We start from the raw sequence: 23,608 nt of genomic DNA on the forward strand, positions 1-23,608 counted from the left end.
GCGGGCAGGGGGCAGAGGGTGAGGTGAGCGTCACCCCCAAACTCCCCCCGAAATCCTCGTCGGCTCCCCCCGTTGACATAACACCCCCTCCCTCTCCATCCCATCCTCGGCAGCTCCATCCGCTCTGGATTCATTCCAGAATCACTCCGATTTTGCTCCGGTTTCACTCCAGATCCACTCCAGATCCAGATGTGCCGGCATAGCTGGAGAAGCCGCAGCAGGTAAGGCGATTTGGGGTTGTTCTGGGGGTATGTCGTGGCCGTTAACCCCGTCTCCACGGCCACAATCCTGGGGGCAGCACTTTGTGTTCAGGGGGCTCAGCACCACTGTGTCCCTCGGGTGGGTTTGCCCTTAGTGGCAGGAGGGATCTGGGCAGGGCAGGGGGGCTCTGGGATCGGCCCCCCCAGCTGGAAAACATTGGAAACATCAGCCCAGGCCTTAGTGCTAAGGGCTAGCCAAAGCGATGGGTGGTAAAACCCACAGTGCTGTCCTGGAGGGGCACCAGCAGGACCCCCCCCATGTGGGTGTGCCCACCATTGCCACCCAGTGAGGCATTTTGCCCAAATCCCACCGTTTCCAGCCCAAAGGAGCAGCGCCCGCCTGATTTACTGTCACCACTCCGAGCTGGGATGTGGTTTTTCTTTCCCATCCCTTTGCGGCACCTCCCTTAAATCTTTCATCCGCCGCATGTCTGACCTGCAGGCAGGAGCTGCTGAGAGGTTCAGAGAGCATCCTGAGCGCAGCAGCGGGGGGAGGATGGAGCCTCATCTGCCAAGAAACCACTGGAGAACCCTCCAGGAGGGGGACAGGGGAACGGAGCTCTGCGGTGTGCGCATGGTACCAAACGTTGGCTGTCTGCTGGCCAGGTGCACCTCCCAGCTTTGGCTCTGGTGATGCCGTGTGGACATACAGGGTGATGCTGATGGCCAGCAGCCCAGCTCCTTCCCGCGGATGAGACCGTCCAACTCATTCCACCCGTGGCAGTCTGTGCCGTTCTGGCAGCGTGAGGCCACAGGCATCAGGGGGCTGCTTGAGCTGAACTCCAAACAATAAAAACTTATCATTAAAAAGAAATGTATCTTGGCTTCACGCGGCCTGGCAGCGCGGGGAGGAGTGATTCAGTGGCTTGTCAGCCCTCGGTGTTAGGCACGCCGTGCTGAGCAACTGGACACTCTCCAAGTCCAGCAACTCATTTTCCGCAGATGGAGCCAGGACCGCGCAGTTTAATTTGCAATCCAACATACCTTGACATAACCCTCAGCATCACCATGGGTGCTGCCATGAGATGGGAGGAGACACTCGGGGAGCAATGCCATGCAGCCCTGCTGTGCCCGGGGTGCATCCCCATAGGGTGCCCACTGGGGATGTGGGTGCAGGATCGGTGGCTCTGCATGCTTTGGGGGCTCTGAGCTATGCTCAAGGCGAGCCCTCCCCATACACATGGCTTGGGCTCATTGCTGACTCACGCCATGCTGTGTTGCCTCATGTCACCCACCATGAAGACACAGGAGGGGGCACCCCCAGATGACTGAGCCCTGCTGGCAGCATCGCTCCCATGTGTGGCTTTTGCAGGGCATGGTGACACCGGCCCCAGAGCCCAGGGCTGTGCCACATGGGATCAGGTGCCCAGGGAGCACCCCAGGGCTGGGAGCGTGGTGGGATGGGGAAGGGCTCCTCCTGGCAGCCCAACGCAAATCGATCCTGCAAGCGTGGCATGATTCATGTTCCAGGCTATGGCCTGAGGGCAAAAACTGGAGAAATGTTTGATGTGAGGCTGTGGGTCCTGTTGGGAGCTGCGGCTCTACCCGCCCTGAACAGGCTCTGCCCTCATTGCTTGAGGGTGCCGGACTGGGCCTGGGGCAAAAAATGACTAAAGCAACTTGGGATTAGAGCTGTGTGCTGAAATATGGCGTTTCGATATCGTGTTTGGATGCTGTCTTCTGTGTTGCGATTGGAGGCAGCGAGAAGAGCTGCATGCATCACAGCTGGGCTCCTGTCGGCCCCATGCTTTGGAGATGGGGACAGACCTGAGGGCAGCAAGACATCCTGAGATGGGACTGGGGCAGGGGTCTGCACCCGCAGAACAGCAGAACAGGGGATGGGTGTCTGCAGGTACAAAGCCCACGGGTTTCCAGCCATTGGATCAAGGCTGGAGGGGCAGAAATCCCCATCTCACAGCGATTCCCCCATTGCTGAGCAGGGCTGGGGGCCGGGGTTGGCTGCCAGGAGCCAAGAGCTGTGCTTGGATGTGTGCCATCGGGAGCCATCGCTGCACACAGGCAGCGTCAGGCATCATCATAATATTAATAATGAAAGGGCAGAGCCTTCAAAGATCTTCGCCCCTGCGCTGCACGGCTGCTGAGCGCGGAATGCAAAGGAGCTGCGTGAGCCTCATCCCAAGCAGCCATGGGGCGACGCCAATCTGGGTCACAAAAATGCCCAGGGAGCCCCTGGGGGCTCCTCGTGTTTGGCTGCAGGGTTCCTGTCTCACATCCCCTGTCTGGTGGCCGTGAGTCTGTGATTCTCCTCTTTGGCAGGGCGCAGGGCACTCTCTGAACACCCCAAATATGGGAATGTTAAGGAATGGGCAAACTGAGCATCTCTAACAGGGCAGAGGGGTGAGCTGTGCTGCAAATGGGGACTGAGACAGCCTACAGGGCCATGGGTTGGACCCTACAGCATCCCAGTGCGTCCCCATAGCTCATCACCCTGTGAGACATTTGGGTTTCAGGCATCCTTTTTTAATGTCCCGTGTGTTCCCCCAATGCTGGGCACTTTGTGTGGGTCTTGGCAGCGTTGGGCCATGGGATGTGCAGCTCTGCTCCTCTGCTCTGTGCCAGGAGCCCTGACCTGAGAAGGAAGAAGCCAAAGCCCCTGTGCTGGGTGCAGAGCATGCCTACCCCATGCCCAGACAATGCTCACACCATATCCTCCCATATCACTCCATACTCACCCCACGCCTATCTCACACCCACTCCATAGCCACCCATACCCACTCCATACTCACCCCATGCCTATCTCATACCCACTCCATATCCTCCCATACCCACTCCATAATCACCCCATAGCCACCCATTCCCACTCCATACCCATCCCATGCCCACCCCTATCCATATCATATCCACTCTATACCCACCCCATACCCCATTCCCACCCCATTCCCACACCCTGCTCGTACTTTGGATCCAGTGGGCTGTGCTCATTCACCCCATGGAGCGCAGCATCACGGGGTCCCGCTGTGCTCCCGGTGCCATCCCGTTGTGCACAGCCCTCCCTCAGCCTTTATTTCCCCTTCCAAACACAACAAAACCCCCCTCAAATCCTCCACGAGTGAGAAATCTCCTTTTGTTCCTTTATTTTTTTCTCCGCCGCTGCAGAGGATCGATCGGAGCTGATTCTCCATAATCCGCCCTTTCTGTGGGAAGCTGGAGCCCCTGGGGGGGGGGGGTGGAACCGATGTGGGTCCCACTCAAGGTGCTCAGGGCTGCGTGCTCATGGCATCCAGCATCCCAAACCCTCATCTCCTAGCAACTTCCCTGTGCTGCCTCTCTGTGATCCCCTGCGTTCAGGCTTTGAAGGGCAGAGCTTTGGTTCCTGGATGGGTTTGAGAGCGTTTTGTCCTCCTGGCAGCCGGGCGCTTGAGGGATGCAGGAAAACCTGAGGGCAAACCCCAGCTGTTAGCAATGGGACGTGCAGATGGGGATGGGATCCCACCCCCTGGGAGCTCAGCCTGGAAACAACATTCTGTTGGTTGAAAAAATGACATTTGATGTGGGGAAAATAATACAACAGGGTTTTGTTTTGCTTTGTTTTGTTGGTTAAGGAATGCCTCCTGACTATTTGCAGGCTGGGAAATATGTCCACAGGTCATGGAGTGCTGAAAGGGATAAATCACTCCTGGCACCAGAATGGGCTTTGTTGTGCTTGATCTAAAATACGGTGGTAAAAATGACCAAACGGCAATTATAAAGGAGGAGAACGAGTGTGTGTGTGTGTGTGTGTGGAGGGTTTGTGCTGCTCCTGCTTGCTCAGTGCACAGCGACGGGCAATGAAAGCAGCGTCTCACCCTCCAGCCACGCTGATGCTGCCATCTGAGGGCGCTTTCTCGTGGCTGCCGGTGGGAATTGGTGATTTGGAATTACAGCAGGGCTGTGTGAGGGATCCCTGCCCTCAGGGGAAGCTGCAGGGATGTTGGCATAGAGCTCAGCTCGGTGCGATGCTCTGCCTGCCCGAAGCTCCCGGTTCCCTCCAGTGCCTCCCAACACAGCCCAGCTGCTATTGGGGTGAATCGCCGTCAGAACAGCCCCAGTCTGAGCCGTGGGTTTGTTCCTGCCCCACACCGGGGCTGCAGCATCTGAGCTGCTGAGTGCTCCCAAATCCCTGTGGTAATTGGATCAGGGCGCTGTTTTCCATCAGAATGTTAAACGGGAGCCCCCGCCCCAGCCCAGGCAGCACGCTTTGGGATATAAAGACACGGTGAATCGCGTTATGGGGGTTATTTCTCCTGCTTTAAAGTCAGAGGTATCACAGCAGCTCCTGATTTGTCACAGAGCACCGTGGTCCAGCTCCTGTTGATGGCAGGATTGGGAGGGCCATCACCAGCCGAGCGCTGAGATCGTGCAGCTCATCACAGCAATGGCACACAAGGGGCTTTGCTGTCCCCAGCTCACTCCTGTCCCCACATGGGACCAGGACGGGGACTGGGGGGTTCAATTAGCAAACGAGGGGGCTTCGGTGCCTTGCCCCGGTCATCTGTTTAGCAGGGTCTCTGGGTGGGGTGACCATCTGGTGGCATCTGCTGCTGCTCAGCTGCCACTGGTGTCCTAGAGAGGGGACACACAGGGCACAGCACCAAGATACAGGGATAGGGGCTGCTGTGCTGGGCACATCCACCGCTCCTGCCACAGCGGGATGGGTGGATGGGCAGATGGATGGATGGGCGCATGGGCAGACGGATGGATCATGGAATCATAGAGTCATTAAGGCTGGAAAAGCCTTCTCAGATCCCCAGGCCCAACCTCCACCCGTCCCACCATGCCCATGGACACGTCCCTCCGTGCCACATTTCCATGGGCTCTGGAACAACTCCAGGGATGGGGACTCCGCCACCTCCTGTGTCAGTGAATGGATGGATGGACAGATGGATGAACGGACAGACAGATGGATGGATGGACGGACTAGAAAAAGGAGGCAGAGCAGGACAGACAGCTGAGCCTCTCTGGCAAATGAGGCGGTTTCAGGTGATGCTAACAAGCCCATTAATGGGGTTTATCAAGGGAGGCTGCTGACTTTATCTGAGATGCTGCTTTTGGGCTGGGAGAGCCTAAGCTCCTGCTCGTTAATTAGAAAGGCTGAGAGGAGGTTTGTAGCGGTTGGCCTCACTTGTGAGCAGCCGTAATGTGATGAGCGATTAGGGACTCTGAAGCTTCTCTACTGGTGTCATTAAGATACTGATGAGCTCAGGCAGGGAAAAGGCTTTTTTGGCTGTGCCTGGAAGGGGCTGGTCCTGCACTGCTGGGCTCGTTGGGGAACGTGAGATGTGTGAGGTAAGTCCTGGGACAGCATCAGCTTGGTGTCACCCTGTGTCCCAGGGCCCCGTGCAGGATGTGGTGAGCTCATGGTGTGAGGGAGCTGGGATGTTCCTGCTCACTATGTGATGAACAGGGAGAGAATTTGGGCATGGTTGCCTCCAGAAAGGTATTTCCAGATTCTTCCAATGCCAAACGCATGGTGAGGTGGGGGCAAAGCAGGACTGAGCGCTGTGCTTTGCCTCTGTCCTCCCTCATCTGCTGCGTTGGCAAAGCTTCCCGCGATGCTGCAGCATCCTGGTTGGCATTGCTCGGGCTATATTTACGGCCATACTAATTAAATACTTTCTGCAATCAGTGCCATGTACGACCCCACACTCTGAGCTGGGGCCGCTGTGTGCCATCACCGAGCAGGAACACGACTGCCACAGTCCTGGGGAACTCCCAACAGCGATTTACTCATCCCAGGCCTCCCATTTCTCTGTTTTTGTGACATTTTGCAAAGTTCAGGTTTACAAATTAAGCCAGTGCAATGAAGAGACGCTCCACAGTTATTTACGCTGCGCTGCTTGGCAACGTCTTCACCAAGGATGGGATCCCAGCCCTGCGGGATGGGGCCACTGAACCAGTCCCCACGCTGTGCTCTTACTGCCTTGTCCCTGTATCCCTGCCTTTGTATGGGGCCGTGGGAGGGTCAGAACTGTGGCTCTCACACACCTCTTTGCTGCTCCGGTGCCGCGTTGTCAGCTCCCATCAGAAGCCGGATCACTCGGCCCCGTGCGCACTCTCCGGATTTAATTAACGGGGCCTTTCATCTCTCCCCTGAAGGAATCTGCTATCTTCTGTCTTCTTAATTAACGTTCATTAAGCAAATCAGAAGAACGTTTGCTCCTCACCGCCTCCACCGCTCTTAACCCTTGTGAGGTTGGTGTGGGGCAGTGATGTTGGGGTGGTGGCACTGGGGCAGTGCGTGGTCCCCACATCCTCACCATGCTCAGACCACAGCTCTGTGTGCAGAAATTGGGTCTTGCTGTGCTGAGATGACCGGGACAAACCCAAGCTCTGATGGCTCCTTTGGATTCCCTTGTTCCAGCTCTTCCATGCCCTGAAGAATGAGGGATTCCCATAACCAATTTTAGCTATTTTTCTTGACAAGGTGATGCTTGCCCATGGCAAGGTGACATGAGAGCTCTCATGTGAAGTCACTGCCCAGAGGTGGGAGAGAAGATGCCTCCATCATCTTGTTCTCAAAGAAAAGGGAGTGATCTGGTGCAGGAAATATTTGGACATATGTGGATACAGGAGTGTGACATCTGGGTGATGGCCTCACAGACCACCATGGGTCTGGGTGCTCCTGCACACTGCGTGAATGCATGCATCCCAGGATCTGCCTCCAGCCCTGACTGCACAGCATCACAACTCCATCCCAAAGCCCTCTGCAGGAGAGGATGAATGGTGGGGAAATCATCTGGCTGCACTTAGTGTCTGGGGGTCCCCTTGGAGGTGGTCTACCTATTTGAGCAAGGCAGCAAAACACCCAACAAGCCTCAACCACGCAAGACACGGATTCCCTCCTTGAAACTGGCCCTACAGATTCTGGGGGTGAATACTGAGCTGGAAACCCTCCACTTTCCTCCCCAAACCTTTGCCACTGGACGTTGGCTCTCAGGCAGATGGAGCTCAGCTCTCGGCAGTGGGAAATTGGCCGTTCCCAGCAGAGCTGATCAGGCTGTCAGCACTGGGTCAATATATGGTAATGGGGCTTTGAAGCGGCGCTGCTGCGGGAGCTGCTGCTGAGGACCTCTGATTCACAGCTTCCCTCCGGTGCTTTCTCCCTGCACTGTGCACAGAGAAGAATAAAATAAATAAGAGGAGAAGGGAGAGGAAAGGAGCTTAAATTATAGATGAGGGCTAAATTTCCCGGGTTTCTGTGGGCAGTGCAGTTTAGCGGAGCTTGGGGAGATGTGGGGCTCCTCCATCACCCAAATTCTGCAAAACCAACACCACAGAGTGGGGCTGGGGGGAAGGGTGAGGCATGGCACCATCCCTGCCTGCCTGGGACCCTTTGCAGTTGCTGTCCTGTCTGCCTGGGTCCAACACGTGCAGTTCAGAGGGTGCCACAGTCCTGGCACAGGCTGTGTGCAATGAGCATCCCCTTCTGAAGGGATTTGAGGGACATATGGGGGTCAGATTTCCCCACCTATGGGGGCATATTTTGGCTCAGAGGACTGGGCTGTCGCCATGGCAGATCAAGGTTGGGAACCCCACCTGCGGGTGCTGGCGTGGAGGATCACAGAGCCATGTCCCAAGAAGGTTGCTGAGAGTGGACAGCAGTGAGGTGGGAGGAGAAAAGGGCACTGGAGTGGTGCTTTAAAGCCTTTCACACTTTCTCCTTGCTTTTCAGGCTGTGAGAAAATTGGCAGCCTCCATGAATTTGAGGGGACGGTGAACAGGTGGGGAACTGCTGCAGGCTCATCTCTGCTGCTGAGAAGTGGAGATGCTCAGAGGCCAAAGACCCAAACCCATGCATTCCCGAAGTGACGGGGCTGGGATGCACCAGCTGGGGAGGTTGCAACTTGCTCAGCCCCACCTGTGGGGCTCAGCGTGGCCTTGGGGGGAGCTCCAGCCCCACTGCCGGCACCGCGCACGGAGCGTTTGACGTTCCCAGCAGCATCCAGCAGATGGACCTCGGAGCGAGAGGAGGTGCCGGGCTGGGGGCCTGTCCCATCCCATCGCATTGCATCGCATCCCAACCCATCCCATCTCGTCGTGCCAGCCGGAGGAGGCTCAGCGCGCAGCGAGCCGATCCTCGCCATGGCCCGGCTCAGGGCGCTGGCCCTGCTGGGGACGGTGCTGGCCGCTGTGAGCTCGTCCCCCTGCTACGACCCCCGGGGGCAGCCCCGCCGCTGCGTGCCCGTCTTCGAGAACGCCGCTTTCGGCCGCGTCCCGCTGGTCACCAACACGTGCGGCTCACCGCCGGAGGATTACTGCCTGCAGATGGGCGCACGCGATGCCAGCCAGCTTTGCCAGCGCTGCGATGCCGCCGACCCGCTGCTGCACCACAACGCCTCTTTCCTCACCGACTTCCACAGCCAGGAGGAGAGCACCTGGTGGCAGAGCCAGTCCATGGCCTTCGGCATCCAGCATCCCAACTCCGTCAACATCACGCTCCACCTGGGTAGGTGTGGGAGAGGGGAGCGTGGGGCGCTGGGTTGGAAGGAGGTGCGCCGTGCCCAGTGCAGGCTGTGGGGTGCAAGGAGGGAGGGTGCTCTTTGCTGAGAGCTCATTGCTAAGAGCATCTCCTGGTCCATTGCAAGGAGAGGACAGCGGTGCCCGTGCGTGTGCACTGTGTGCTCCCCAGCTCCTCATTGCAAAGCTGATGTGGGTTTACAGGGAGGGAGTCAAGCAGGAGCCCTGCAGGCTGCGGGTGTGGAGCCCCGTCCCCATTCATCCCCACACAGTGCCGAGGATGCCATGTATATTTTAGGGGACTCACAGCCCTGTAAATGCCACGCAACCCTGGCAGGGTTCCCCAGCTGTGAGCCGACCCTCTGTTTTAAATACTGTGCTTGCAGGGTGCGTACAGCCTGTGGGATCATGCCTAGCATGTTAAAAAGGATCTTTTTTTTCCTGCGTTTTGCTGCCATCTAAACTATCTCGGCTATTGGCCAGCACTATAAAACCTTGCTTCTCTGCTGTCTTCTGCCGTCGGCGTGCTGCAGGGAGGCAGTGAGGGGTTGTGGCACAGACAGGCAGTGGGTCGGTGTGTGCCCTGCAGGATCGCTGTGTTCCCAGCCCCCTGCAAGCAGGCGGACGTCTGCTCTGAGCTCCCCCTGCACATGAGAAGCGATGCTGAAGCAGCCCCATTCAAGGCTGTAATACGGCACCAAGCTCCCTGCATCCCTTCCAGAGCCAGTGCTTCCCTCTGCCCGTGTACCCGGGCTCCTTGTTTCTACGTGCCCCATATATCTTGCTACACTAAAAAGTGCCTGGCACATCGCTGCCTGACCTTTTCCATCGCCTCTGGGCCCCATTTTTAGCCCCAGCTGCAGACAATTTTTAATGTTTTAATGCTTACGTATGGGTTACAGAGGAAAAACCCAAATGTTGGTGCTGAGGCCAACCCTGCAGCCCCTGGGACATGGCCCCAAATGAGTCCCACGCCTGCAGTGATGGGCCTGTGACCCTACACATTGAGCCCCCATCAGCTCACTCATGAGGCTGTGTAGGGGAGCTGCATGGGGAGCTTATTAAATGGGGTGCAGGGTGAGCTGGACGAGACCTGTGTTTACCTGTATGCTGTTGATTGGCATTAATTAGATTATCCTCCCTTGAATCTCACTTCTCAATGAGTCTTCAGCTGTGCATTACAGTCTGCAGGACTTGGAGAGGATCACTAACCCCTGAGCACGGTTGCATTGGCCTTGGCATCAGGGAGGAACCCACCATACCCATACATTTGGAAAAGCAAAAGGCACCGGAGTTCCCTGGGGAGCTGGGAGTCCTGGTCACCATCCCCCCCTGTTGCCACCCACACTCCTGTCCCTGATGTCCCCACCCAGCAGTGTGCCAGCCCTGCTCCCTGCCAGGGAGACATCGTGGGCTGCACTCTGGGTTTCTTTGAAGGAAGAGAACACAATTTGGCCAACAAAAGGGACTGTCTGGAAAAAAGCATGCATCACTTGGGATAACCGCAGCGCGCTTTCTCTGCTGCAGCTCCCACGTGGGCCCCCTGACCTCCTCCGTGCAGTAGGGTCCCCTGGGGCAGGGGCTGTTTATTGACACAGCTCACAGCTCCAGCCCTCTCCCGACCCCTCTGCTTGGCCAAGGGTCCCCCGGGGCCACGCTGTCTGGGAACGGGCGCCTGTGGGGCTGGGACAAGGGCATCCCACCAGCATCGGTGCAGCCATGTCCCGGGGGCTTTGGGGAGAGGTAATCGTGGAGCAGCCCAGCCGTGCTGTCACAGCACCTTCCCATCCACGCTTACCTCAGGGCGGGTGGCCCAGTCTCCATGTCCCCAGCGCCGGTAGCCAGGCTGGGCTCAGCTCCCCTGCAGCAAAGTCGCAGCACATATGCGACGGTATTCATATGGGCCCAATTAAAGGCTTGTTTTCCTAGTCCTGGAATAACCCCTCTAACATTCCCAACTCATTATCTTTTCAAATAAAGCCAAAACCTCACAGCTAATTGTTTTGCGCAGTCAGGAGCGGTGCTGCGATGGAGCAATCTGCTCTTTGAGCCGGTCCTTCATTTGTGGCAATTAGGCAGTTCTGATGTTCACTTTGGTGTAGTTTCCCTCCCTCTTTGTAGCGGTTCTTTCAAGATATTTCAGAGCTGCGTTGGCCACCCCAGGGATCGATGTCCTCTGTTTGTCTTCAGCCCAATAAAGGCAGCAGCAAGGCCGGGTCCTGGCGTGCAGCTCCCTGGACTGCCCTTGACCCTCTCCCCATTGCATGGGGGATGATGATGAGCACCAAGACCTGATTGTTCCCAGCTGCTGCTTAGTCCCTGGCTTTGCACCAGCTCCTGGCCCACACCACCTACCCGTTACCCTCATGCAAAGGTTGCAGTAGAGTCAAGAGCCGATTTGGGGCTGGGCAGGGTTTGGGCAGTGGCATCCAGGTGGATGGGTGGCGAGTTCTGCCCACCCTGGGAAAATGCCAGCAGCCACGTGGGATGTAGCACCGAGATGATTTTGGCCCCGGTGCTGTTGGCCACTGTCCCAGCTGGGATGGGAGAGGAAGACATCATGGTGGCTGTGTCCCCAGGAAAGTCCTACGAGATCACCTACGTGCGCCTGAAGTTCCACACCAGTCGCCCCGAGAGCTTCGCCATTTACAAGCGCAGCCATTCCGATGGCCCCTGGGTGCCCTTCCAGTTCTACAGCGCGTCCTGTGAGAAGGTTGGTTATTAGGAAATTCCTTCTCTGAAGGAGAGGTCAGGTATCGGTATGGGCTGCCCAGGGAGCGGTGGAGTCGCTGCCCCTGGAGCAGTTCCAGAACGGTGGAGATGTGGTATTGAGGGATGTGCCAGTGGGCATGGTGGGATGGGCTGGGCTCGGGCTTGAGGAGCTCAGAGGTCTTCTCCAAACTCAGTGTTTCTATGATTCTATGATTCTAAGACCTACGGGAAGCGGCAGAGGCAGTACCTGCGGCCAGGTGAGGACGAGCAGGTGGCCTTCTGCACCGACGAGTTCAGTGACATCTCCCCACTGAGTGGTGGCAACGTGGCTTTCTCCACCCTTGAGGGCCGTCCCAGTGCCTACAGTTTTGATGGGAGTCCCACGCTGCAGGTACCAGTGGGGTGGGAGAGGAGTGACAACGTGGGGCCCTGGGACCAGGGTAAAATAGTTGGGATATTAGGAAAAAATTCATCTCCAAAAGAGTGGTCAGGAGTTGGCACAGGCTGCCCAGGGAGCAGTGGAGTCACCGTCCCTGGAGGTGTTCCAGAACCATGCAGATGTGGCACTGAGGGATGTGTCAGTGGGCACAGTGGGGTGGGTTGGGCTTGGGGATCTGAGAGATCTTTTCCAAACTTAAAGACTATGATGCCAAGAAAAGCCCCTATGCTGCCCTGCAGACAGGAAGGGAGCGGGATGTGCCCTGATCAGGGTTGGTACTGGTGGCCCAGTCCTATCTGCAGGGCACCTTCCCCATGTCCCCTGCAGGAGTGGGTGACCGTCACCGACCTGCTCATCTCCCTGAACCGCCTCAATACCTTTGGGGATGACATCTTCAAGGACCCCAAGGTGCTGCAGTCGTACTACTATGCCATCTCTGACTTCTCTGTTGGCGGCAGGTGAGGGCTGGGATGGGGCTGCAGGGAGAGTCCTGGGACCATGCATGTGGCTTGAGGCAGCTCCAGAGCTTGAATTGCATTTTGAGGAGCAAACCACTCAGATGGGACCCTAGCGCTGCGGAGGGGTTGACACAGGCTGCAGCCCCAGAAGCTGAAGAAGCCCACAGTGGGACTGGGGGCCAATGTGGGGCACAGATATCAGCAGTGCTGCTCTGGGGTTGTGCTGTGCCCTTCCCCAAGCAGGGAGGTAGGAAACCAGCCACAAGACATCACACTCCACCCCGCTGAGAGCTGCCTGCCCCTGGGCACAGGGGCTGGGCGTGCTCCGGGAGCACCGTTTCTGTCTGAGCCCTCTGGGCTGCAGCAGCTGGAGCTGCTTAATGCTCCTCATGGGCCACCCTCAGAGTGTGACCTCCCATACGGGATCGCCTCGGGGACACGGCCACCCCAGCACAACAGCTTGAGCACCATCCCGGTTCAGCAGCGCTCAGAGCAGCTCGGGTTTCCTGCAGGTGTAAATGCAATGGTCACGCCGGCGAGTGCGCGCCGGATGAGGCAGGGCGGCTGGTGTGCGTGTGCCAGCACAACACGGCCGGCACCGACTGCCAGCACTGCCAGCCCTTCTACCAGGACCGGCCGTGGGCGCGTGGCACCGCCGAGGCTGCCAACGAGTGCCTCCGTGAGTAGCACCCACCTTGGGCTCGTGGTGGTGGTGAGGAACACATCCAGCAAGGCTGCTCTGGCTGGGGAGCACCACATCCACAGCATCACCCCAAGGACCCTCATCCGAGCCCCACGGGCCCCAACCGCCCCTCCTGGTTCTCCCCCTAGCTTGCAACTGCAGCGGCCGCTCGGAGGAATGCTTCTACGACGCGGAGCTGTTCCGCCGCACCGGCCACGGGGGGCACTGTCGCAACTGTCGCGACAACACGGCCGGGCCCCGCTGCGAGCAGTGCCGGCAGAACCACTACCGCTGGGAGCAGCAGGCTGCCTGCCAGCCCTGCCACTGCCATCCCGCAGGTGTGTGGGGTGTGGGCAGGAGGGGAGGGCTCGTTCCTGTGCTCCCTAACCTTGGGTTGTGCCATTGGGCTGCTGCACCACTGTGTTTTGCCAAGCTCGTCTATTGGAATTTGGGAAGAGGCCCACGCAGGGGGTTGGGTTCGCCCTGCTTGGGGTGGGCTCCTTGCTATGGCACAGCTCCTGGCCCTGGCCTCGAGCACAGGGTTCCCCCGTCACCTGCCCACCTGTGGGCAGCTCAGGTTGGCCGTGTCCTTGCAGGTTCCCTGCGGCCCCAGTGTGACAGATCAGGGACCTGCACCTGCAAAGCCAACGTGACAGGTTGGAAGTGCGAGCGCTGCAAGGATGGTTACCACAGCCTGAGCGAGGGTGGCTGCAGGTGAGGGGGGCCCTGGCCGTGCTGGGACATGGGATGGGACCAGGGCTCATCCTACACCCACGTCTTGGCCCGGCCAGACCCTGTGCCTGTGACCCTGCGGGCAGCGTGGGCACCTGTGACCCCAACACTGGGCATTGCACCTGCAAGGAGAGGGTGGAGGGGCACCTGTGCAACAGGTAAGCACTGCGGGATGAGGATGGAGCTGTGGCTCCTTTCCACCCTGGGATCAGCCACCGGGATGCCGTATGGTTCCCTGCAGCTCTGCCTCCCCCGTGCCATGTGATCTTGTTTCATGCCTATACCAGGTGCCAGCCCGGCTGGTTCAACCTACAGCCCCACAACCCCACTGGCTGCACCAGCTGTTTTTGCTATGGCCACTCCGCCGTCTGCATGGCAGCAAATGGCTACGAGGTGACACACATCTACTCTGACTTCAGGGAAGGTATGGAATTCCTGGCCCCGGATGAGGTGGAAGATATGGGCTTGGGCCAGGAAACCTGGAAGGTTAGGAAAGGCTGGGGTTGAGCATCCCCTCCTCCTTGGGACTGAGCATCCCTCCTCTTTGGAGCTGAGCATCCCTCCTCCTCGGGGCTGGGTACCCTGCCTGGGAGTCACCAATGCTGATGGTTGGGAGGGGGATTTATCTGCTTTTTCTCTATTTTGCTGTCAAATCTCTGTTTTTGCCCCCAGCTCCACAAGGGGCAGGCTCTCCCTCAGGGCATCCCTCTGTGTTCTGTCCATGGCTTGGGGAGCACTGCAGGGCTGGACACACCAAGGACTGCCAGAGCACTAAAAAAAGGGTCAGAATGTTACAAACAAAAATGATGGAGGGAAATTCACCTCCCTCCTCTCCCCACCTGTGGCTGGACTAGGGCAGGGCAGGAGGTGGGCTGGGGGATCTCCCCATTGGCATCCAGGGATGTGTGTGGATGTGGGATGCTCGGGGAAAGCATGCCATCTGCTGTGCAGCAGGGGCACGGTACGGGCACCCACCATGGGTAACCATGTAGACATGAGGGGTACTCATGTCCAGCTCTGCATTGCCTGCACCCTGAAGCACAGACAGAGCTGAATACACATAGCCAGCATTTATCCTGCTGGCATTTAAGCCCCTCTGCCAATTGCTGTCCTGTCTTGCGCAGCCTGGAAAGGAAACCAGGCTTCATGCAGTGTCTTTTCCCCTTCCTTCCTGTGGTCTCGCCAGTTTGGGACTGCTCTGTTAGGGAGGGCATGCAGGGCTGGAAGAAATAAATAACTGTTGAGAGTGGGGGAGAGTTTCACTGATTTCCAAAGGAAACCAACCGTAATGCAATTACACCCCGTCCCTTGCTGTGCTTCCTGCACATTCCAGCCCACGGTGCCGCAGCACAAGCAGGGGGGCAAAAGTTTAAAGATAACAATTTCCTCCAACTCTAAGCAAATAAACAGATGAGGATGGGGGGATGGAGGCAGCCAGGGCCACTGGGAGAGCACAGAGCCAGGGTGAGGCTGGGCAATGCAAAGTGCTGGCTCCTGGCAAGAGACCAGAGGAGTTCATGGGCAGGGGTGGAGCCCCAAAAGCAGCACTGGGGTGCTGGGGGTATGGGGGTTCACTGCTCTCCTTTGTGCTGTCCCATAGGGTTGGAAGGCTGGGCTGCAGCTGTGCGGGATGTGGCAGTGCCTCTGCACTGGGCCGATGGGGAGATTGGCACTGAGTGGGAAAAAGAAGAGCCACTGAACCTCCGTGCACCGGGTATGTGCTGGGCTCCTGGGGTCTGTTCCGCTATGTGTGACATCCCACTGCTAAAGTGGGACCAGAGGCCCCATAAGAGTGGTACATCCATGTCCTTCAGATTTTCTTTTCCTTTCCTCCCACAGAGAAGTTTCTGCAGAACCAGCGTCTGAGCTACGGGCAGCCCCTGTCCCTGCTGCTGAGAACGGAGGGGAATGGAACCAGGGCAGAAAGTGGGATGTTTCTGCTTGGGGTCCAGCTGGTGCTGGAGGGTGAGGGGCTGGAGGTCACCATGTCCAGCAGTGAGAGCCAGGCACAGGATGGGAAGCAGACTGTCACCTTCAGGTGTGCCGTGGTGCTCCTTGGGGTGACTTTGGGACACTGAAGCTCCATGGTGGGGGTTGAGATGCCGCAGATTGCTCTGTGTGCCCAGGTCACAGTTTGGCAGCTGAACTGAAGCCTTCCTCCCACACTCCTCCTCCAACAGGCTGCATGAGGCAGAGGAGGGCACAGAGCCTTTGCTGTCAGCCTTCAGCTTCCAGCGCCTGCTCTCCAACCTCACTGCCCTTCGCCTCCGTGTGAGCCGTGGCCCTGGGCCAGGTGGGTGGCTGTGGGCAGCGTCCCATAGAGCTGGGAACAGGAGATCAGCAGTTAAACCCGTGGCTTTATGGAGCATTTCCAGGCAGAACGGAGAGCTGGGACCATTGTGCATGCCCCCATCCCCACGCTGCTCTCCCCCCTTGCAGGCAGGCTATGGCTGAGCCGGGTGCAGCTCACATCAGCTCGCCGAGGTGCAGGCACGTGGGCAGGATGGGTGGAGGAGTGCACGTGTCCCTCTGGCTACACCGGGTCCTTCTGCGAATCCTGTGCACCTGGCTTCAAGCGGGACATCCCCTTCGGTGGCCCCTTTGTCACCTGTGTGCCCTGCACCTGCAACCAGCATGGGGACTGCGAGCCACTCTCAGGTGCGCACCCGGTCCCTCTGCTTGCTGGATCACAGTGAGCATGGGGAGCACATCTGTGTCTTTGCTTATTCTGAGGAATGCTGGAAGCCATCCTGGAGGTCAGGGAAACACAGAGCAGAGGCTCAAAGATGCTGCCTGGCTTCCTGTGCATCCCTACAGCAAGCAACAGCACAGATCGGTGCTGGGAAGAGATGCAGATGAGGTGATGTGTGCAGTACCCGGATGGGACCCTGGGCACGTGGAAAGGAACAACAGAACTTTATGGGCAGGATGGGAAGGGCTGGAAGAAACATTTTGTTCAGCGTGTGCCTCTGCTCTGCCAGCAACACACAACACCGGGCTGCAGACAGCCTGCATCTTGCTGGGACAGGGTTGAGCCCTGGGAGCTTTGATGTCCTGGCCCCTGTGTTGTTTCCTTCTGCTGTTTTTTCCCCTCCTTTCTGCCGCCTGCTTTTCCTTTGCTCTCAGTTGACCATTCCTGTCTAACTGTGGGAAAAAAGGAAACACACCCATTCCCTCTTGCACAACCTGCCTGCTGTCACCTGAACCCCTCTGACCCCTCTCCATCAGCAAAGCATCTGTATGGAGGCGGAGGTCCTTGAGCATCCTTCCTCCTCCTCCTCCAGTTCCCAGCTGACTGCGGACGGCTGTGACTCACCAGCTCGGCTCGAGGAGACGCTCGCTCCCCGCTGGGTCGCAGCCGCCCGATTGTGTTTTCCATCCCAGGCTGAGAGCACGGCAGCTCGGCGCTGGGAAATGTGTTGTCCATTACTGCAGGCGCCGGCAGACTTAGGGCACGATGCTGTGGCTGCCTGCATCCACCTCACGCCTGCACAACATCCTCCTCCTCCAAACAAGAGCTGGGCAAGGGGAGGGGACGGGGGAAAGTGTGACTGGCTGCTTTGGGAACATGCAAACAGTGTGGCTCCTTGATAGGAGCTGCAAATCCCTCCTGGCACCACATCTCCATTTCTCATCTCACAGGGCGCTGCCACTGCTTGCACAACACAGAGGGCCCCTCCTGCGAGCGCTGCAGCCCCGGGTTTTATGGCAACCCCTTCACCGGGCAACCCGATGACTGCAAGCCGTGCCCGTGCCCTGATGGCTCACCCTGCACTCAGCTGCCCAGCAGCGGGGAGGTGGTGTGCACCCACTGCCCTCCAGGGCAGAGAGGTGAGGTTGGGATGTGGGGAGGGGGCTGCGGTTCAGCTGGACCCCTCTGCACACTTTTTGCTTTGCAGGGAAGCGCTGCGAGCTGTGCGATGATGGATTTTTTGGGGACCCCTTGGGGCAGAGAGGTCCCGTGCGTCCCTGCATCCCCTGTCAGTGTCATGGGAACGTGGACCTCAATGCCGTGGGGAACTGCGATTCCTTGACCGGGCGCTGCCTGCGCTGCCTGCACAACACAACAGGAGAGCAGTGCCACCAGTGTCAGCCAGGGTTCTATGGGGATGCGTTGGCCCCCAGCCCTGCTGGGAAGTGTGCACGTATGTATATGGCCAGGACTGGCCCTGCTGCCCCCACCCCAGCCCAGACCCTCCCAATGGGGCAGGCAGAAGGGATACCCACTGGGTTTAGAGGCCGAGCAACGGGCTGTGTTAGCCATGAAAGCTCAGCAGTGTGTTTCTGTCCCCTCTCTGCACTGCTTCATGCTGGGGTGCAAGCAGCATTTTGTCTTCATAGCGTGCAACTGCAACCCTGATGGCTCAGCCTTGGGGCTGGAGGGCTGCGATCCGGGCACGGGGCAATGCTACTGCCTCCCACACGTGTTGGGCAGAACCTGTGAGCTGTGCCAGCACGGCTACTATGGGCTGCAGGCTGCCGTGGGCTGCAAGAGGTGAGTGGGGCACAGCGGGTGCTCTGTGCCTCGCTCCTTAGTGCCTGCTCACTGCACTCTCTGCTCCTTGGTGCACAGCTGTGAGTGCCACCCAATGGGGTCCCAGGACAGTGGGTGCCATGCGGTGACGGGGCAGTGCTCCTGCCAGCCGGGTGTCACAGGGCTGCGCTGCGACAGATGCGAGCACGGCTTCTTCGGCTTCTCAGCCAGGGGCTGCCGAGGTACCGGGGAGGGCAGCTCGGCCCTAAGCACGGGGCTGGCAGTTGTGGTGTGACACCTTCTTGCCACCGTTGTAGCATGCAACTGCTCCCCGCTGGGCTCCGCCAGCGCGCAGTGCCATGAGAACAGCACCTGCCTCTGCCGCCCCGGTTTTGTGGGCTATAAGTGCGACCGCTGCCAGGCCAACTTCTTTCCTGACCCACCGAGCTCCAGCTGCCAGCCGTGTCCCACCTGCTATGGGCTGGTGAAGGATGGGGTATGCCCTATGCCCTGCCCAGGTGGTGTGGTGCTCCCACGCTGCATTGCCATGCCCCCATGTCTCACCTGCAGGTGGAGCGGCTCAGGGTGAAGCTGCAGGAGGCGGAGGAATGGCTGCAAGAACCAGGCTGTGAGCTCCACCTGGGGCAGCCCCTTGAGATGGGAGATGCAAGCCGGGGAGATGGGCTGAGCACACAACACCTCCTGCAAGGTAAGAGGCAGCCCCAGTGGGGCTGGGAAGCAGAAAGCCTTGTGTCATCCCTGCAGGGAAGCTGGGTGCCATGATGTGACTGGGTGGATGCAAGGGGATCCTGTGTCAGCAATGGGATGACGAAGATGGGGAGGACAGCCTGGGAGGGCAATGGCACAGAACACTGTGGGGTGCTGCAGGCCAATTCCAGGTGCAGATTGGTGCACTTTGGAGGGCAGGGATGAACCTCACAGCCATTGTGGGGCAGCTGGTGGTGGGCTTCACCCTGCGGGCGCTTCAACCCCAAGCACCCATGGGGGCCAGCACAGCCAGAAGTTGCACTAAGCAGCTGTTTATATGCCCACAGGTGCCCATGCCATGCTCTCAGCACAGGTGGGACGGCTGTCAGAGATGCTGAGCACTGCAGGGGGCCATCTCAGCAATGCCATCAGAGCTAGTGGCTGCTCCAGCCAGGGACCCACCAAGACCTGCACACTGCTGTCAGAGATCAGGGCTGTGCTGCAGTCAGCACAGAGGGAAATCCTGCATGCTACCAACACTCTGGCTGCCACGGTGCGGGCTCCTGAGGGTACTGGCTGTCTTGGGGCAGCAGATCCACGTGGGTATGGCACTGGGGTCTCACTGCTGTTGTTTGTATTGCAAGGATATTCCCCTGGAGATCCCCCTGCTTCCCACCAACTGGAGCCGCTTGGCAATGGAGGCACGGGTGCTGGCAGAGAGGTATGTTGGGCACCACAGGGACAACTGCTGTGCTGGGACCTTCCTGGCACACACTCATGGTTGGTGGTGGTGGAAACAGGGAAGCCCAGACCCTGTCTGATGCCAATACACAGAGACCAGTCCCAGTGACACCTCCCCACGTCCCCTTGTCCCTGCAGGCACGGGGATATTGCAGCACAGGTGGAGGCGGCAGTGAGGAGAGCGCTGGGTGCCTCCAACACCAGCCATGAGCTCCTGAGGACACTGCTGGAGGGGAGAGTGGCACATGAGGCACAGAAGGAGCTGGAGGCTGGGTTAGAAGCTGGCAGTGGGGGGAGTGGGGCAATGGATTCCCTTCCCCCTGGCCTGGGGATATGACAGAGTCCCTACAAACTCATTGCACGGCAGCACTGCAAAGTGGAGAGCCAGGGGGCTCCATGCTGGGAGTGTTTCAGACTCCTTCCCATGTCCCAAGCTGCCACTTGTGCTTTGAAGCACTGCTTGGCTTTGGGTGCCCATGGCATCCTGTCCACATAGGTATGAAGAAATTCAGTGGGCATGGAAGGAGCTGGGTGCTGGCATGGAAGAGGTGGCAGTGGAAGCCAGGAGAGCTCTCACAGCCATCCAGGAGGCAAACGTAGGCATGGCCAAGAAGCTTCAGCAGGTGACTGCTCCAGGGCAGGTGAGCAGCATCCAGCTCCTGTTTGCATCCCATACTGTACCCATCAGTCTTGCTCCCTCCTGTGCTGGGAGATGCCCTCCTGGAGTTGTTGGTAGCTCTCTCCCTACAGCAGGTGCTGCTGGTGCAAGCTGGGGCCCTGGCACAGGAGGTGGCAGTACTGGAGCAGACAGCGCAGGCGCAGGAGCCAGCAGCTTGGCAGAGCATCACAGCATCTCTCAGCATGGCAGCTAGGCTGCGCCGGGACCTGCAGGGCACTCAAAGCTTTGTACAGGTAATCACTGCTTAGCCACAAAATAAATGATGGGGAAGCCCCGTGCCAGCTGGAGATGTGGGCATATTGGGTGCATCCTTCTCCTGCATCCCATCCAAGGCACAGGGCTGGGGCTCCAGCAGCTCTTTGCCCTCTCCCCAGCCTCACTCCTGCCCTCCCATCCCCAGCTCCAAGACCGGGCCGGCTTTGCTCGTAATCTGTCCACCTCAGCAGTCTCACAGGGGAAAGCAGTGATCTCTGGTGCGGAGTCCCTCCTGGGTAGCTTGGAAGGTAAAAGACTCTGGGCAGAACATTTCTGCTCACAGCCTGGGTGCCTGCACTGGGTGCCCAAAGGTTGGCTGTCCCTGCAGGCATGAGGAAGGTGCTGGGGCATCGGAAGGGTCGTGCTGCCCTGAGAAGGAGAATGGCACAAGTGCGGGACAGAACGATGGTGGAGGCCCAGAAGAAGATTAAACAGGCGGAGAAAATGATGGGAAACTCCTTGTCTGTCTCCAGCGCGGCCAGGAAGAAGGCAGGGGAGGCTGAGCGTGTTGCTGCAGAGAGCAGTAAGGTCTGAGCAGAGGGATTGGGGTGCAGGGAGCAGGACCCCCGCTGCTGTCTGCTGGGGTGACTGTCCCCACCTCTGTCATTGGCAGAGGGCCCAGGCTGTGCTGCAGGGCAGCAAGCAGGCTCGCAAGCACACCAGGACACTCACCACACGTGTCAACGAGACCCAGCAGCAGCTGTCCCAGCAGCAGCGCATGGCTGAGGAGCTCAGGGGGAGCCTGGAGGAGGCAGAGCAGGTGAGTCAGGTCCCCTCGTGTGGCTGTATCCTGTCCAGGAGCTTTGTCTGCAGCACAGAGCATCAGGAGCAGCACAGAATAGGGAATGCCTTGGGGCTGTTCCTTGTCTGATCCAGCCAAGGGTCACCAGTGTCCCTGATCCAGGTGTCTCTGTGTTGCAAGGTGGGGACGGAGGTGAGCAAGATGGCAAAAAGCCTGCAGGAAGCCCGGGGTTCACTGATAGCAGACATCGAGACCCTGAATGATCTGCTGCACAGCCTGGGTGAGGGTTGAGGCCCTGGGTATTGGGCCTAGGGTGTGCTGGGGGGTGTGGGGGAAGGGATGTGCCAGTTATGGGGTTGGGGATGGGATTAGCACTGTCCAGGCTCAGCTGGATGCCCTGCACCAGAGGTGGCTCTGGGTCCCGCAAAGCTTCTGTGGGGCTGTGTGTCAGGGATAAGCCATTGTGTAGGATGAATTGGGGTGTGCAGAGCATGTGCTCGTGCCTGGTGTGTGGACAGTGCTTTTCCTTGTCATCTCCAAGAGGAGCAGACTGAGGTAAGGGCTAGAAACCATCATCCATACGTAAGAGAAAGATGTGCCCAGGCCATGGATATTTGCTTATCCGTGATCGCTGCCCTGCCTCTATGTCCCGCTGTACCGGCTCCCTCCCAGTCAGCTGGTGCTGATGGTCAGAGCATGGCTGCATCCTGCCCTGCTCCTGTCTCTCACCCTCACTTTTTCACCTCACCCAGGAGGCCTGGAGTCAGGCATGCAGGCAGAGGCGGTGCTGGGTGCCGGGCGGCTGCAGCTGGAGCGGCTGCGGCTGCGGCTCAGTGCTCCAGGAGCCCTGGCCACGCGGCTCAGGCAGCTGCAGCAGGAGGCAGAGCTGCAGCAGGATAGGATCCGGGCGTTTGAGAGCGACTTGGTGGAGATCCTGGCCGACAAACAGAACCTGGAGGACATTTTGCGGAGCCTCCCTGAAGGCTGCTCCAAGTGGCAGTGATGGGTCCCTGGCTGCTGCCCCAACACCTCCCATTGCCCTCAACGGTGACCAGCAGAGTGAAGGACACCCACTTTACCAGCATCATCCCTCCTGCTGCTCTGCTCTTTACATTGCCCTCCATACAATATTGCACTCAGGTCCTTACCCGCACTGGTTCTACTTAGCATCCCAAGTGCCCTGTGCATAGCTTCAGCCACCAGCTCCATCCCTCAGGCCAGGAGACAAAGCAGCCAAAGGGATGCATGAGGTGTGGACAGAGCTGTCACAGCATTGCTTTCACCAGGCAGAGAACAAAGAACTGTCACCAATCTTCCCCACTGGACACAACCCTCCATCCCTCCTTCCCCACTGCAGCACAGAGGTCCATTACAGGCTGGAGCCCAGTTCACTCATTAACCTACTTTACCCGTGTTCCTTTGCTCACAGCACAGGAACTCAGGTTTGCTGAAGTCTGATGTGATGCTAATTGTAAAACCATTGCCACAGACCTTGGATTCCCCCACCTCCATCTTCTGCTGGTCCAAAGGTCTGCAAAGGGCACAGCATTTTCCTGCCCTGAGCAAACCCATCTCTTCCTTCTGACCAAGGAGCATAATGGCAGGGGCTCCACGCTCAGCAAAAGCAAAGCCATGCAGCAGTGAGAGCACAGCGTGATGCGGCTCGGCTGGGAGGCAAGGAATCACAGGCACTGCTGTCTCCCTGAGAAGACAGTTACATGTCTCTACTTAGCACACCAGCTTGCTGATACAGAAGCGTCGAGCCCCTGCCTTGTGTGCATGGCTGGAGATGTGGTTCACCCTCCCTCCTGCTCTTCCTGGCACTGTTTTTTTAGCTGGTGACACTTGCCTACAGCTGTATCCATTAAAAGTTCTTCATGTAACACGGAGCTGCCCGTCCACCCCGGGTGCAAGGCAGCAGGACGAGCACACACTGTCCATGTGCTGCTGCTGCTTTTTGCAGGGATGCCCCCGGGGTTTAACGCAGCTGCGGGGAGGTGCGGGATGCTGCTCGCCGCCTCCTGCTAAGGACGCTTTAATGCAGCACTTAGAAAAACGATGTCTCGCTGAGATTGCCGGGGATGCGATGGGCTGAAGGCCGCCTCCTGTTAGATCCCGGCCGGGACACACGTTGATGCGCTCCTGAGCGAGGTGCAACGCGCACCGACGTACTTTGCACAGCTGCTCCCAGATAGCAGCCCGGAGCTCTGCGGCCGGAGCAATGCCCCCGGCACCCCCGGGCTGTGCGCTAGGGGGAGACCGTCCCCTT

At 58.6% G+C, this 23,608-nt stretch overlaps 1 protein-coding gene across 1 annotated transcript; it reads left to right on the plus strand.

Annotated features, from left to right (window-relative positions):
• Positions 1 to 8,342: 8,342 nt before the first annotated feature.
• On the plus strand, positions 8,343 to 22,342 carry LAMC3 (laminin subunit gamma 3; the record flags this gene model as incomplete). Its single annotated transcript, XM_079544720.1, has 29 exons — positions 8,343 to 8,706; positions 11,297 to 11,430; positions 11,650 to 11,820; positions 12,196 to 12,326; positions 12,839 to 13,005; positions 13,158 to 13,346; positions 13,605 to 13,722; positions 13,800 to 13,898; positions 14,028 to 14,164; positions 15,341 to 15,454; positions 15,580 to 15,778; positions 15,921 to 16,037; positions 16,184 to 16,398; positions 17,383 to 17,571; positions 17,640 to 17,885; positions 18,082 to 18,235; positions 18,314 to 18,456; positions 18,532 to 18,710; positions 18,785 to 18,923; positions 19,270 to 19,475; positions 19,567 to 19,643; positions 19,802 to 19,936; positions 20,160 to 20,304; positions 20,414 to 20,575; positions 20,743 to 20,845; positions 20,926 to 21,125; positions 21,211 to 21,357; positions 21,520 to 21,619; positions 22,092 to 22,342. 29 exons carry the CDS (start codon positions 8,343 to 8,345, stop codon positions 22,340 to 22,342), a joined length of 4,731 nt encoding a protein of 1,576 aa, XP_079400846.1.
• Positions 22,343 to 23,608: the final 1,266 nt, after the last annotated feature.

This window comes from Tetrao urogallus, assembly GCF_951394365.1.
Source record: "Tetrao urogallus genome assembly, chromosome: 19".
Lineage (NCBI taxonomy): Eukaryota > Metazoa > Chordata > Aves > Galliformes > Phasianidae > Tetrao > Tetrao urogallus.